This window comes from Vigna unguiculata, chromosome 1 (assembly GCF_037176805.1).
Source record: "Vigna unguiculata cultivar grain cowpea cultivar isolate G323 ecotype 2 chromosome 1, ASM3717680v1, whole genome shotgun sequence".
NCBI lineage: Eukaryota > Viridiplantae > Streptophyta > Magnoliopsida > Fabales > Fabaceae > Vigna > Vigna unguiculata.
The window spans coordinates 43,618,967-43,635,925 of NC_140792.1; the positions used below are offsets into that span (position 1 = coordinate 43,618,967).

At 29.9% G+C, this 16,959-nt stretch overlaps 2 protein-coding genes across 5 annotated transcripts; both read right to left on the reverse strand.

Annotated features, from left to right (window-relative positions):
* Positions 1–968: 968 nt before the first annotated feature.
* Positions 969–2,842, reverse strand: LOC114179263 (uncharacterized). Of its 2 annotated transcripts, none has more exons than XM_085665158.1 (3): positions 2,483–2,842; positions 2,181–2,335; positions 969–1,989 (listed from the first exon to the last, which is right to left on the reverse strand). In XM_085665158.1, the coding sequence occupies exons 2-3, from the start codon at positions 2,311–2,313 to the stop codon at positions 1,139–1,141; spliced, it is 984 nt and encodes a 327-aa protein (XP_085521284.1). In that variant the 5' UTR covers positions 2,314–2,335; positions 2,483–2,842; the 3' UTR covers positions 969–1,138. The 2 variants fall into 2 exon arrangements, with proteins under 2 accessions (XP_085521284.1, XP_027921333.1); XM_028065532.2 differs by having other exon boundaries at positions 971–1,989; positions 2,473–2,842.
* A 2,245-nt stretch (positions 2,843–5,087) lies between these two features.
* RBL15 (RHOMBOID-like protein 15) lies at positions 5,088–14,351 on the reverse strand. 3 transcript variants are annotated; one of them, XR_003605083.2, is made up of 14 exons: positions 14,039–14,351; positions 13,507–13,672; positions 11,423–11,726; positions 11,003–11,035; positions 10,825–10,916; positions 10,652–10,725; positions 9,172–9,263; positions 8,998–9,067; positions 7,339–7,517; positions 6,500–6,548; positions 6,347–6,403; positions 5,832–5,906; positions 5,683–5,741; positions 5,088–5,461 (listed from the first exon to the last, which is right to left on the reverse strand). XR_003605083.2 is itself a non-coding variant. In XM_028074438.2 (13 exons), exons 1-13 carry the CDS (start codon positions 14,078–14,080, stop codon positions 5,736–5,738), a joined length of 1,239 nt encoding a protein of 412 aa, XP_027930239.1. In that variant the 5' UTR covers positions 14,081–14,351; the 3' UTR covers positions 5,496–5,735. The 3 variants fall into 3 exon arrangements, 2 of the variants coding, with proteins under 2 accessions (XP_027930239.1, XP_085530130.1); XM_028074438.2 differs by lacking the exon at positions 5,088–5,461 and having other exon boundaries at positions 5,496–5,741; XM_085674004.1 differs by lacking the exons at positions 5,088–5,461; positions 14,039–14,351 and adding an exon at positions 11,861–11,968 and having other exon boundaries at positions 5,496–5,741; positions 13,507–13,630.
* Positions 14,352–16,959: the final 2,608 nt, after the last annotated feature.

Sequence of the window (16,959 nt, forward strand, 5' to 3'; positions counted from 1 at the left end):
AATTTTCAAAATCACCCTAATTTTAAATCAAGATACTACTATAGTCATGCAAATAAGATATTTCAAAATTACCTGGCAATTTCTTTCTACAGCAGTGTAACCTATTTCTTCACCTACCCATCACAAAAATATCATAAAACGTAAATGTGAAAAAAAAAAAATCTTAGGAACTGGCACCAAAAGCATTTACCCCACAATTTGCAAGAAACTGAAACTGAAACTGAAAGAACCTTCAGAAGAAAAACAAAAAAAGTTAGGTAATCACTAATTGGCATAACCAAATTCAGCATTCAAGTCCATCTGTCTGAAATATTTTTCTTGACTTTGTGAAAGTTCTCCCTACTACCTTAAATTTTCTACATCTTTGAACCAATCCTCAATGCATACCCAAAGATGTAAATGTCCATTGTATAAATTTCAATAATCTAACAAATAAATGAGCTATCAATTATTAAGAATAAGTCTAAGAATATATTTCATTAAAAAAATAACAAAAATTATGCGTAAACTTTTTTCTGTCAATAATAACTCATATTTACCATTTTAGGTCCAAGTTAGCTTAATCTAAAAATTATATCAGATTAAGAAACATCTATATCTATAGTAATTCGTGAGTCACTTTTATATCCAACCACCCACATCTAATATTCTCACAAATGTAAACCTAAATAACTTCAACTTAACTATCACATTTTCCCTCACCAAAAAGCTTCTCTCCAATAAGCTAAATATTATACTATAAGTCTTACAGAAAAAAGCTAATGGACAAACATGGTTAAGTAAAAATATTAAAGAATACAATGACTATAACAATATCAATCGAAAATTTTAAGTTGATATACTCTAATATTAATTATTTATACATTTTTTTTGACTATTTTCATTACGAATAATGATACTATAATTTTTATTTTTGACTTGCATACTTTATTTATTTATTGACATGGCTTAGCGTGGATCATTAATTAATATATCACTATTTTTTATTTTACAGAATCAATAACTCACATTATCTCAAGTAAAAGATAATTGTCAAAAATTAGAAATTATAGTATAACTTTCCTTCTATAGTATTTTTCGAAACTTTTCATTAATTTAAAAAAAAAATGTCCTATTTTAGTGCTTTTGCCATATGCGTCTAAAACATAGCATAACCTAAATCAGCATTAAAATCCAACTCTACGAAACCTTTTTTGGCCTCAACCAGTGCCCTCCTTGTTACCTCAAACTCAGCTTCTGCAGCCGCCAATTCTCCCCTCAGCTTCTTCATTTTGATCTCCAAAGCAACAACACTGTCTTTCAGTTTGTTCACAACTTCTGTCTTTTCCAAATGAGCTTTCATACCCAATGCAGATTCAACATAAGGCTCCAACCAAGACAACTGAAATCCAGAATGTTTTACAAGTTCCTCCCACAAACCATGAAGACGATTGCATGCATCTTCATTCATGTCCTTCACCTTACTTGTCTTCAGCAAGTATAGAACTTGACCTAAGGATGTGAATGCCCATAGTCTGAACCATCTTGAACTTTTCCTCTGGCTTCTTATCAGAGAAGGATGCCATATGCATGCCTCTTCCAACAGAGGAACAAAAGCTGCTTCTTCTTTCCCTAAACTCCCCAAATCTAGAAGATCTTTTAGTGTCAAATCTGAACTTTGAACTTCCCCTTCTGTTTGACTAGACCCACAACTGGTTGAACTATGTGTCTCACTCTCATCTGATGTTTCTGTTTCTGTTTCTTTATCATCTTCCTGCTCTATGGATTCTGAATTTCTTCTTGCTTCATCACCTAACTTGGATTTGGAAGTTGGAGAGTTTGTGTTCAAGGTGTTAACTTCAAGAGAACTAAGATCAGAGACACAAACATGAGCTTCAATGATGCATGTGTCGTTCACAAGATACCCTTGCTTTGAGTCGAAGAATACACTTCGGTTCACAAAAAATGAGCCCCAGCTACGATATCCGCCATTGAACTTCTGCTGAGTTTCTGAAAAGATTTCAGGTTAAGGACAAAGAGAATGATTCTATAACGAATGAAACAAATCCAACAAATAACAATTCAGATATCACTGACGTGATTTTAGAAAAGGGTTTACTACAAAGACAAACAACAACGAAACCATCGATGCAAATTTATACACAAAACCATTGATGCAAGATAAATCAATTAAGAATTACCCTTTACAACTGACTTATTCCCATCCAGTTGATTAATCAGAGATAACTTGAAATATGTGTTTCTGTCCCATCCGTAGGGTGGTAAAGAATCTGCAACCATCAGATATAACGAAAAATGGTCGACATTTTTCATTAATGGATACAAACGAATACGCCTGAAAGGTGATTAAGACGAATAACATAGTTAATAATAAAAACTAAAACCTAAAATTAAGTTCAAAACAAGAAAGAACATAGAAGCTAAAAGCAAATAGCACAAGACTTTATCATCTTGAAATCCATTTGACAGTACCATTTATAACCTCGGATTCGGAAGGCCTTGGATTGTAGTTTCTTGGTGTTTTGTTTTGAGAAATTTTGAATCTTCCACGTGAATGTCTCAAAACGAATACTTGTTTCCCTCTGGGTGTCCATTCTAGTGAAGATGGAAAACAATAAAAGGGGTTGACTTGAGAAGCACCAAAAGCACAGAGAGAAAAGAAGTGTGCCCAGAAGTGAAAGTTTTAAGCCATTGAAATTTGAAGTGTGCAGAAAAATATTTTACCACCAAAATTCGTTACCATGGGATGAGGTATAATTAAGCAGTTCATAGATGTCAGAATTTAAGAAATAAGAGCGGAATCATGTAAGTGAAGTCAAGTCAACCCTTTTGTCTTGAGAGGAAGAAGATGGATTTTTACTTTGAAATTTCAGAGACATATAATTAATAGCGGGAAAAGGACCGTTTTACCAATAATGTACACAGATGGGTACCAAATGAAATTTCTGACCATAACAAAGAAAATAACACAAATAAATGAATAAATATATCTATAATAATAATATAGATATTCTCTTTACGTATATATTTTATTTTTATTTTTATTATTTTTATTTTTAATTATTATTTTAAAAATTAATTATTTTATAAATAATTTAATTTTAAATGTTATTTTAAAAATTTCTTTCTAATTATTATTTTTAAAAAAATTTCTATTTTTAACCGTTATTTTAAAATTTTTTATCGTATACATATTTTATTTTTTTAATTTTATATTTAACAACTATTTTAAAAATTAATTTATTTGTTATTAATTTTAACTTCATTTTTTATAAAAATTAAAAAATACAAAGACATAATAGCTGTATGTGTATTCACAAGTATCAAATAACAAATAGTATATAAACTCATTTAAACATTTAACTTATCCATTATTCATTCGTATTATCATAATATAATTGTTAAGTTACTATTTTAGTTGAAGTATTATTTTTCATTTTGCTACTTGTTAGAAATGGAAAATGTACGGTCTCAAAACAAGAAAACTCACAAATTTAAACATATTGTCTAAGCTTTTTTTTATAGATATATAAATATGAAAGAGATTTAGTTTTTTTTTTTATCCATTTGAAAGAAAAATAAAAGAATAATCTTAAATTTAAACAAATACTTATTTTATAAAATTTAGGTGATATAAATCAAATCCATTTCAATTTTTACATATACTAATTTAACACATAAATTCTAGTATATATATATATATATATATATATATATATATATATATATATATATATATATATATATATATATATTATATAAACGGTATACATTTTTTAAATACTTAGGTGTCTTTTTTAATTAGATAATGATATCTTTTAACAAATAAAAATAATATATTTATTTAATAAAATGCTTAATTGTATACCTGTACTCAAAACTAAATAAAGAATTTCTTCAGTTAAAAATAATCACTACATAAATTTTTTAAATAATTCTAACAAAAAAAATATATTTTCATAGAACTGTATATTAATGTGATAAAAATATCGATATACAATAAACGCATGTATTTCTGCTATAACATATTCTAAAGTAATATTATTTTTAACTTTTTAAATTATAATTATTATTTTTAGAAATAAATTGATCTGGTTTAAAACTATTATTTGGTTCACAAAAGGATATTTATACAATCAAAGAGTATAGCACGAAAAAATTTAAAAATACGATTCTATAATATTTTTTTTTTCTCGAAGTCGTATCTTTATCAAAGAAAACTATCTGTATTATATTCTTATTAGGAGAAAACAGATCAAATACAAAAAATAATTAAATAATAATGTTCACAATACAATTAACTTGCCTTTAGAAGTAGACGGCAACATGCTATTTTCTTATTTGATTTCATCATGCTTTGTCATTTCTTTTAATATCACTTAATTTAAAAATTTTGAGTTCTAGTCTCTTGTCATAATTGTGTTAAATTTAAGTTGGAGAAAACTTTTTACTTTTTTTTTTCTTTTTTCTCCTTTCCAGAACTAAAGTAGGTTAATTCGATGAGTAGAAAAAATAAGCTGTCTATATGATAATTTATTTCGTGAACTTTTAATTTCACCCATGTATGTATATCTGTCAATTTATATTTCCTGTACTTATTTGCAAAATTATATTGTGTATTTTAAGTTAAATTTCCAATATTTTTTTTAAATAGTGCATCGATTCAATACTCAAAATATTTTCTGAAATTGAGATTCTCCTTTTATTAAAATATCTCATTAATCTTTTACGGATGAAATTGATGCTTCACCTAAAATTCGTTTTTATTGAGTCACCGCGAAATATAGAATTTTCTTTAAGAGTCTACATCTCTACTAATTTGTCCACTATAGTCCATTATAGAATATTGAGTGCAAAATTTATTGAGTTGATAGTACTGTTCATTTTATAAATATCCTGAAATTGCAATCTAGAATAAAACTCAAGTCAATGGTTCGAGATGCACAATGTAGTCAACCAAATTGACGAAATGACAGATATATCCTTAGTTCACAATTTGCCAATAGTTTTTAAAATATTATAAAATAAAGAAATGTTATTTTACCAAGTTAAAGCTAATTTATATAGTTAATTTTGTTCTCAAAAAGTTAAACTACTCGAGATATTCATTATTAAAAAACATTATTGACACATTCCATCGTAATTTTCAATATATCTTACAACATTATCGATAAAAGTCATTTATGTCAACCATGACTAACAAGAGCAAAAAGAATTATTGAAACTGAGTTCTTGGGTACCACAACACTACAAACAATTTTTTTCTTCCCATAAATTAAACCATTATCGTCGTAGGTATCATCTAATTTTTTTAGTCCATGGCCAAATTAATTATGCTGAAACACTAGATTTGTGTTTTTCTGCGAGCCAGCAACAATAATTTAGTGATTTAGAAATGGATACAAGTTTTACTGCTCCCTCACTGGCATTAGAAGCATTATCAATGCATGTGTGTATAAACCTGTTAAAGAGGAAAATAAAAAGAGGGGAAAATCAAAGCACAACCAAATGTTTAAATTTTTCAATTAAACATCATATTCCTTGATATTGCTTGTGTAATTTACATATGTTCAATTCTGCTTAATTGGAGTTAGCATGGTTATGTGGTGTGAACGAACTGTTAGTGGTAGGTAGGTTCCAAAGATTAAACAGACAGTAATTGAACAAAGTGCAGCGACATACTCAACTAACAGTGTCAGGGAAGTCTCTACGAGAATCCAACAGAAGTTTTCTTTTCAACTCTGCAAACAAGCCCAAGAATTTTTAAGAGAGAATAAATAAACACGTAAACGTGAAGAATTATAGATAAAAAAAGAATGATGAACTAGGACCTGCTGGCTCATGAGTATTTCCACTGCAACATTGAGATTACCATCAGCAGCTGCAAGCGCCACTTCCACTTGCGTCTGAAACAGCCAAGACAAAATTGCATTAAAAATATAGAGCTAAGCCTTAGGCTTTAATCTACATTTGATGCACAAGCATCGGAAAGATATCTCACTACATCTGAAAAAACAATTTGAGGTGTAGATGTTTTATTTCAGATATCACTTATCAAACAAACTTTGACCTATTCAGCCAAATTCAATACACATACATACACATCACTCCTGCTACAGTAATTATAATTATATCGATCATCATAACGAGACCAGTAAGAGACAGGAGAGAAGGATTCACAAGGCGACCAAACAAAAATAAATTTAAACACGTGATCTCTTTGAATGAGAAAAACGTTCTCAGAGGAGCAAGCATAATATGCAAGGAGCCAATCACAAACTGGGAAGTTTTAAAAAGTTTCAAGCCATTTTCTAACCATAGAAAAGATAAGGAAACTGATTTTTACCCTATCAAAGCCCATTGATACAAGTTTTTTAATCCCTTCTTCCGAAACGACTGCACCCTGCATTTATCGGGGGGGAAAATATCAAACGTTAACCATGCAAATTAACTAAACGAAAACAGGAGAGTTTAAATCATGGTATGTATGTAGAGGAACCTGGTGCTGTGGAACAGCAGTCGTTGGAGCTACATTCACAGCTGAATGCCTAAATTGAATTAGAAAATAAAGTATGATCATTAATACAGAAACACAAACTTCTGAACAATATAATTTATTAATCCTACTGAAATATAGCAGTTTAACTTGAATAGTCAATGCATGACATCTACTGAACTTTGGTATTAATGATTATACATTTGTGTAACTCCCATTTCTGGTTATACTAACTATAAGACCTTGTCCATGTCTATATATCCTACCCTAAACATCACATGTTTATGGACATGTTATTGTCATGTCCAATAATTTTGGAAATATAAGTTGAATAGTTTATGGAGCCTTTTCTTTGCAATTCATCTAATGTTAAACATATTTATGCTAGAAAATTATTTAAAATTGCTTACAGTTAAAATTGTGCTTAAGTATGTGTTATATTTATAGAGCATTTGAATACATATTTATAACCTACTAGATAAGTCTACTCTCATTCTTCTGCTTTTTGAATATTACTTTCAAAGTTATACATAACTTCACCAATATGTATTACGTAGATTAATTTAGGCTAGAGAACATGACAACCTAAACTTACTGTTACATGTCAAACAGGGAACCCATTTACAAGCATGTAACTTATATTGGGTTCATTCAAGTTGAATATTGTCATTCCTCGTAAGAGGAAAAAAAAAATTATCAGTCTATGCCTAATACTGTAGGTATTATTCTAGGTTCAAACTTCATAAGAAATGATGATTCAAGTCAGCCAGCATACTAAAATTTTACTTTAAATAAGCAACCACCATATAAGCTATCAATTATGCTCAAACCATCTACCGTACCTTCCTTCTGATAACTGATGAGTGTTACTAGGAGTGGATGAAACTAAAGGACTATTGGGACTACTATCATCCAAAAGTCTTTCTTGAAGATTTGAATCTGAATGAAGATGAGAAGGAGCTTGACCTTGACCAGAACCAAGGGTCCTTCCCCTCCCAGGGAACCTACTGTCCTCAGTTGACTGTAAGATATCACATAATACAATCAAATGTTTATAAGTCGAAGATTACAAATCACCAGAATATAGGCATGAATACATAAAAGAAACTAATAGACAATGACTTGCATTAAGGTAGGGATATTATTCTAACTTCAAATTTCTTGGTCCAATTTGACATAACTGCAATTTAGTGACTACTGGACCAAAACCGCTGTTGTTAATCATCAGGGAATCAATAGATTCAAAGGCAGTTGATAAACACGGCTTGGAATGAGAAAGCTAATGAGCTCATATGTTACAACTTCTCTTGTTAAAATAACTTTTTTTTCAGAAAGTAACCACTTCTTTTCGTATTTCATCTATTTGCTCTAGCTTTTCAATAGAATAAGAATTATGAAGCTAAAAAAACCTAAAATGGTATTAAAACAAAAAAAGATTTTGAATAGTCTACCCACAAAATCAGCTGCTTCCTATAAATATCAATATTGTGATTGTAAAAAATAGTTTCTTAAAAAATCTTTCAAAAACAATTTTACAACATAATCACATCTTTTTAATTTGTAACGAACTGACCTAATTTATCATTCAAGTAAAAAGGGAAAACCATGTTATGTACCGTGTCATATTCCCGATAATGAGTGAACTTTAAAAAAAAAGGCACATAATTTTTTTTCTGATACCAATTGCTGATGCCACAGCCCCATGGATTATGGGTTTTTCTAAGAAAAATTAGCTATTGAAGATAAAAGATTAATCCATACTTATATATAAGGAAGATGCCCTCTTTTGTATACACATTTCATAATTTCAATTTCACCCTTTTATAATATTGTTAACTAACTATTAAATAGTAACCGCTATATTGATTTTTTTTTAAACTACCATGGGTTTAATTTTCTTTTCTTTTTTTTTCTTCATCATATTTTAGTTTCTACGCTAATATTCATGTACTTCCATAAATAATGTTTTTCCCTTTCTTTAATATTGGAGTCATCGAGAAATAACACACAAATAAAGTCATTAATAAATGACAGAGTGACTATTAGTAAAATTAGAATGAAATATTAAAAAAAAAACTACTAACATCATCATCAATTATCTCCTTTAGTATTGTATTAAGCTTCATCATATAAAAGGAATCATCTCAACTCAGACCTTGACACTTGCCAGCTGCTTAAATAACTAGAAAAATCTACTTCCAAAGAACTAGTAGTACACATTAAAAAGAGGGAAAAAACAATTTGCCAAATTAATAGCAGGGGATAAATATCAGTCCAGACAATTTTAAAAATTAACCTATCATACATTGATCAGATTCAATGATCAGTAGATCACATATACAAGGTCCACATACACTTGTCATGAATGAGTACTGCAAAACAATGCAGTTGCATTTGTTCACATAATGAGCAAAGAAAAAATGACAATCACGCCAGCAAATGTCTACATGATTTTTTGAGAGCCCACCCAAAGTACTAAAAAGACAAGATCACATAGATACCTGAGTAGACACTTCCCTTTGAGGCATCAATGAAGACAGGTTCCTCCAAATATTTCCAGAAAGCAATCCACTACCCCAAGAAAGTATAGATTTTAAAATGTAGATTAGTATATATATATATATCTGTAGACATCGGTGTGATTTAGGGTGAAACCCATAGTACTTAGTATTTACCTTGTTGAATTTTGGCTTGTATGTGTAGGAATATAACCTGAAGGATTTCCACCCGTGCAAACGATAAATTTTGGACGTCTCACACATGAAGACTGAAAGTCCAAAGAACCAACATACACATTAGTAAAGGTCCACATGTTGAGTGAGTGCATGTATTTTTCATAGTATTTAAAAAGTGAAATTTAAACCTAACTCAATCTCACAAAACTAACTTCAAATATGAGCTTTGCTTCCATTTATACATTGTAATTTAGTCATATCTTTAGTCAATGTGAGGTTTCGAGCACACCTCCCACACCGAGGGCTGGACATTTCAAAACTTGGGGAGAACCTGATGGTGGGTGACTTGATAGCCCTAACAAACTTGACTAGAATAAATTTTGTATGACTTTGATACCATTTTAAGAAAGTGTAATTTAAACTTAATTCAATCTCACAAAATCGACTTAAAATGTAAGATTTGTATCCACTTATATATTATAATTTGACCATATCTCTAGTCGATGCAAGATCTCCAACACATAAAATGAGTATCTAGAGGATGCCTTTTTCCATTTTCATTTTTTAATTTTAAAATAAAATAAGTTACCAAGATATAATAAAAATATACTAATTCACACTCCAGCCAATCATATGACATGTTCAGCACATCAGTCTATTTTGTGAATTCATTTAGCCCCCCAATAGGGGAGAATTATCGAAATCAAATGTGTTAACCACTTCAGAGCTAACTGCATCAATATACAGTTAAAATTTTAACCATTCCTTAAACATTATTGATGTGCTTGATTAGCTTATGTTGCTAAAACATTTAGAGTACATTGATACTTTTTTGACACTTGAAAGATTGAGTTTACATTAATTTGGTAGACCAAATACTTTTCACATTTGTGCACTACTCAAGTAAAGTACTATAACACAAACTCAAAACATCAAAGGATTACTTTTGTAAAAGGCAGAGTCATCAGAGAAGAGAATGAAGTTGGTTTGTGTTGAGAACCCACAAAAGAAATATTTGAAGAATGATATGCAAGATAGAAAGAAAACTAATGAACTTATAATTGGTGAATGGGATTTCTCAATCAACAGACGGAAGGCCCTTTCTATAATTGAGCTACAGCATTTCCTAAAGGTAACAAGAGATATTAATAACAACTCAAGAATGAATCTCCCTTCTAACCACCTCCCTGCTTCTGAAGTTAACCCTATGCCATTACTACTACAACCACCTGAAATAAATTCCTGTTCCAGGGTTCTATCAGTTTATCTCAGTTCAGTAACTTATTTCAAAATAGTATACACAAAAACTAAAACTATCTATAGTTTGCACAAAAGGGGGTGTTAATAGACAGCATTTGACAATAGATATTTCATTTGCATTTAGCAGTCCCTAAGGCATTCATCTAATATCATGTAACTAACAATTGAAATGTTTGCCGGCCTGGTGCACTACCAAATCCTATTATAAAGAGATACTTACAAACCAGGAGGAGGATTCAATAGACGAATAAAAGGTGGTTCCAGGTATGAGGAAATTAAACAATCCATATGTATCTGAAACGTCAAGCATAACATCATAAAATTAGAGATAATTGCTTAATTTTTTTGCAAAAATAAAAAATTAAAACAGAAGGAAAAAGATTGAAGTCTGACATGCAAACCCAGATAAAATGCCACAAAGGTGCCCAAGTAGTGAAACATTTTGCATGAGAAGCTGGAATACTACCAGCAAAAAGAATGCATACCTAAACACAGTATGTTAAATTATCACAAAAAAGGAAATTATCAAGATAAAAATCAAGAAATAAGTTCAATAACAAATTATACTCACCACTTGGCAGGCACATTAAACAATCCAAAAACACTGCACAACGAACACAAAAAGTTACCAAATTAGTGAAGCCTTACCGATTGATGAAAATTAAATGCAGCATAGCACGTGTATAGAATTATAGTGTCTTATTAGTAAAACTTGTGAAGTAATTCATTTCACAGTGAATTGGTTGGAAAAAGAAGACTAATAAAACAGAATAAAGTTCTGAAGTAAATCAATGCACAATGATTAAACAAAACAATCATTAGCATCATTCTGAAAACTCAATTAAACAATAGTATATTTCAGTATCTTGAATAGCTTCCAAAACATGGTTTCTGCAAAACTATCTTCAGGAAAAAGGTGATTAACATATTAAATTGAATTTTCCCAACAGTGGTGAATTTCTTGCACAACAGTAATATTTATACAGCCAACCTCCTGGATTGAACTCCACTCAAGCTTGTCTCTATAACAATCATTGAAAATAGAACTCCTGAGAAGCCTATTGCACACTCATTCATGAGGTAATCATATGTAAGAACAGGATTGTGCGCCACCAGCAGTGCTATGAGCACGTGAAATATGGCATTGCTTGTAGCCAACAAAATAGTGACATATAGCAAGCGAACTGAGCCCATGATCCTCTCCAGCTCAGACCCCAAGGGAACTAAAGCCATCATGTTGAAGAGAACATGAAGCAGTGAACCATGGAAGATAATGGAAGTATAAATCCTGTAAACTGCATGGAAAAAAATAATGCTGAGCAGAGAAACCAGTCACATGAATGGATTGAGTTTTCAGCACCATAATGTTTGTACAAGCTTGTCTAGAGTCCATAATATTAACTACATTGATTGAAAAATATAATTTTACCTGAAAAAAAAAAAGCAAGGTTGTTAAAGTCAAGTTTTCACTCGGGATCAGGAAGGGATTTGGAACCTCATAACTCGTGACCGGGACAGCATGATCCTACATTCCAACCTAAAATGCCAATACCAATATATACTACATACACATAAAAAAGCTAAAACGATCTACAATGTTTTATTGATTTGATCAGAGATAATGGACAACACCCTCTAACAAATTTTAGTTGTTATTTTTTTAAAAATTCAAGTCATGAGATGTTTTTATTTCTCTGATATGCCATATAATCATATAAGATCAATTTCATATAAACATGTAACACTGCTTTTCACACCCAAGAAGACAAAAAAAAATATGAAAAAGAAAAGGGTGTCACAGTGACACATGTGCACAACCCCGTCAAGAAGATAAATTGCAGTGGTCCATCAACATAAGTACATAAAAGAACGAAGAATAAATAAACTTAAATTCTTGGATCAGGAAAGAAGAAACAAAAACAAGGTTAGAATGAGGGAGATATTAAGAATATATGATTGAACATTGAAAAGGAGTAAAGGAAGAAGCTGAAGCTGGATGACTTTTCTTCTTCACAAAACAGACCCACAACGATCGCATTTGGCAGTTGTAGAGCATTGATGACAGTGTCGGCAAGTGCATAGGATATGTCAAATTTGATTAGAGATTTGGGAGTTGCAAGCCTTTGGGGAAGAGTGTACATTCACTACAGTGTGAATCGGAGGGGAAAGGAAATAATTAGGGATTTCAAAATCCAGGTCAATGTTTTTGTCTTGCCCAAAGATTAAACAGGATCAGAGATCCCACAGTTCCACAGGTATGATTGTGTTGGGTCTAAAGCACAAATAAAGAGTCAAACACAGAAGAATAGTTTATTAAATGGAAGAGTCTCGAGACTTAAGTGCCACGTCATGTAGTTCATCCTACTCAATGTAGGACTCCTAACATTGACAGCCTTTTTAAGGTCCGATATCCACAGCCACAGTGGTTATCACTCTATCAACATGGTACTACCAATTGTAGTCCAGCTCAACGAAAACATCAAATGTTAGGATTTACGTACATGAGGAGAGTCAAATTCAAAAACCCGATCATTAGATGAGAGTCCTAAGGCTTAAGTATCACAACATCAAGTAGTTCATCATACTGGATATGGAACTCCTAACAAATCGTCATCTTACAACAATCCTACACCCCAACAATCATGCTCATAATCCAGAGCGGATAGGCCACCACAGAGTGTACAGTCACACGATCCTATGAGTATGATCACAATTCTAATGATGGTGAAAAGAATAGGAAAAATCATAGATATAGATCCTTAGGTGATACAACTATTTTCTAATTTGGAGATTCTCTTTTGAATAATCAGCGTAACAAATGTTTGCACCAAAGGATTTTGAAAAATATTTAATAAACTCAAAGTGCATGTTTGATCCAATTTGGCAATGTGGGGGTAGCCATGTCAAATTGGAATCAACTAGTAATAGCTTATCCGTCTTCTGTGAAATTGACACAGAAAGTAACAGAAAGTAAAGGTTGCCCACGTCTTAAACGCGAATCCAAACATATTGTAATTCTAATTAAAGAGTAACACCAAAAGAACTGTGTGTAAGTTTGGTTAAAAAAAAATATACCTTGAAACCGTGACACAACAGCAGATGGCAAGAAGCAAACCTCAGCAAAGGAATCGTATCCAACCAAAAGACAAACCAAGTAAATGACTCCACAGACAACCACCACTGCAGAAGTGAGAAATGGAATGCTTTCCCACCATTGATTCATCCTAGTAGGCAACCCTGCCTGTGTCAATTAAGCCATCAGGGACAATTAATCAGAATAACATCAATGAAGGAAAATATCTAGCTACCCATTCTACAACAACACTTAATATAATCAGCAAATCCCCAATAGAAACGCAGCGAACTTTAAATTGCGCAGTAAGGAGCTTTGTCATTTTATTTGCAGACAAAAATCATACAAAACGGAAACTATAGCGAAACAATGTCCGAAATTAACAAAGTCATTTCGAGATCTCGGTCCAGAAACGAGGATTTTCAGTTCAGCTACTAGGATGAGTGTTGAGTGAAGTGTGTTGACACTGGTCCCTCAAAATTGCCGCAGAAACGAAGCGAGGATCGAAGAAAACAGGGAAATGGATTATATTACCTGGGAAACGATGTTTGGTCTCATATTTCGGGGTCTTCGCATGCAACCAAGTTTAAATTCGCAGCTTTGGCTCACTGCTCTGATTAGCAGTCACGGATTTGGTAATCTTTGAACTTCGATTCCGATAACCGGTTTTGGATTGGATTTGCTGATTCAGGTTTTTTCTCTTCTGAATTCTGACCCCACACTTGACTCGCGAAAGCTGTAGAAACAACTTCTCTTTTCTTCACTTTGTGGGGATGCTCGTTCCGATTTTGCAGTCTCACCAACCTCCAAACAAAAGGCCAAGGTTTACAATGCGTTTCATCATCGTTATTTTTGTTAGTTTGTAAAAAACTATCAATTTTTTTATTTATTATTTGACTATAGGACCGCGAATAAAGTATATTTATAATTGTATAGTTAATTACATATTAAAAGTATCGTAAGTGTGTATATATACATATTATTGATTATAACGTCAATTACTACTCATTTTTAACTAGTTATTATTATCAAACTAAAAAAAATGAATATTTTATGGCATCTATAAAATGAAGACCTTTTCTATTAAGATTTTTTAATATGCTACAAAAAATATATATATTGTCTATGTCAATAAATAAACATTGTATATTCTATATGTAAAATAAACTATCCTTGTTTATAAATTCTAAACGGATATTTTCATCCTAAAAAAATAAATATTTATTATTTTATGCATACAATACAATTAAATAATTTATTATGATAAAAATTATAAGTATTGAATATTTAACTATAAAAAATAAATAAATAAATAATTTCAAAAACGATATCAAACTAACTTGTAACTTTATGTCTTGTTCCATCAAACCAACTTAATACTTTATGGAAAAAAATTTAGATTTAATAATAATGATAATTCACTCCTAATAAGTGGTGACAATTTTTGCTTAATTAAGCAATTCGTGTGATTAAGCGGCTCCTCTTTGGAGTGATTAGTTGGATTCTGTCGAAGGATGAAAGTAGGAGTATTTAAACTTCATCGATTCTAATCCAAGTTCATTTAGTAGCTATCGTTAGAAATAATCACTGTCGCGTTTTTAAAATATTAGCGTTTGAACTCTATCAAGGTTTTGTCACTAAAAAACATCTCGGAGGATCGAGAAAGGTAGGAGTATTTAAACTCCGATTGATCTCGACTCCTAAACTATGTGAAACTTATGGTCTACTTGATGAATATCTTATCTGGTTGCACTTTGACAAAAAAAAAACTATCTCAAACTCCAAAAATTAATCCTTACATAAAAATTTTTTGTCTTACAAAAATGTTATTTCAATAAATATTCGCGACTTTCTGATTATTATTCTCCATGTTTGTTTGATGGAAGTTCTAATTTAGAATATGTTTTAAAATCTCATATGAATCACAATGATTGATATATCTTGAAGTTAACTTATCTATGTTTCCAACTTATTACATAAAAATCTATTTTAAAGAAAAACGAGGAACATATAAACAATCCATATTTGAGACTAAAATTTAAATAACATTTTTATTTGCATCTATATTATATACACAAATTCAGCAGAACTGACTATAATTTTTATAAAATTAAAAACTAGATTACATTTCATGATAAGTGAAAATCATAGGAATTTAACCATTATTGGCTTCGGAGAAAATACAACTATAAAACATATAAAAACAAATTATGCTATAAAAAATAATTGTATGATATAAAACAATATACAATTTTGTATGTATGAAATAATAACTCTTTCATCAATTAATAACAATGAATGAGTATATATAATTTTACTCTCATTTAGCATACAATTGATTTATTTTCACCTGAAAATCTTTCTGGTGGTGTATGTCGGTAAAGACGCACACAGAAAAAGTTTAATATTATAAGATTTTGCCTGGAGAAAAGGTAATCCCTTAGATTTTTGAAAAACCTTCTCAAATTGTTTTAACAACTTCCCCTTACTACTTTTGTTTCGAAATTATATCTTCTCTAATTGATAAAATATTAATCTATTAATAAAATATTTTTCAAACTCGCGGGAAATATTAGCATCTTCATAAATAATAACTATGTTACTTATTTATTTACGTCAAATATTAATTATTAGTTTTAATATTATTATCGCATAAAATATTTTCGACATTTTATGTTAATATTGAAATAATAACTTATGTAAATTGTTTCATTTTGAAAACGAACTCTTTTATTAAAATTTTATAACATTCAAAACATAAAATTTAATCATCAATTTAAATAATAGATTAATGAAAAAAATTAACGCGACTCCTCATTTAAAAAATAATACAATTTGATATATATATATATACATGTGTGTGTGTATTTGTATATAATATTATTGAAAAATTATTTTACTAAATAAATAATTATAATATTTATTATTTATTCTACTTATAACACTGACAGATTAGAAAGTGTTATATACTCTTTATAAATTTTGATAAAAATGTGAATCTTATAAAACATCAAATTCAAAAGAAAAATTAAAAAATTGTGTAAAATGATAAAACTGTTTAAAATTAAATAGAATAAGATAGCATTTAAAAAATCTTTAAAAAAAGTACTTAAATTAAAAGTATTATAAATTTTTGGTATTATAACATTCTTTGTTAACACATATCCAAAAAATATAAATTAAAATACTGTTAATTTTTAAAAAATTAATAAATAAATATATTATATATCATAAAGAATAAAATATGAATAATAATTGCCAACATAAAAAATGATATCCTATACAGTTTTATATAGCATATAAATATAGATTAATAATGTGTATTTATTTATTTTATCCTCTTTCCATTTTTATTTATTTTATTTTTATTCATTTAATATATTTTATAGTAGAAAGTAACAGTAAATTACATCATAATTATATTATATGATATGCTTCTGTTTTTATTCGTGTCA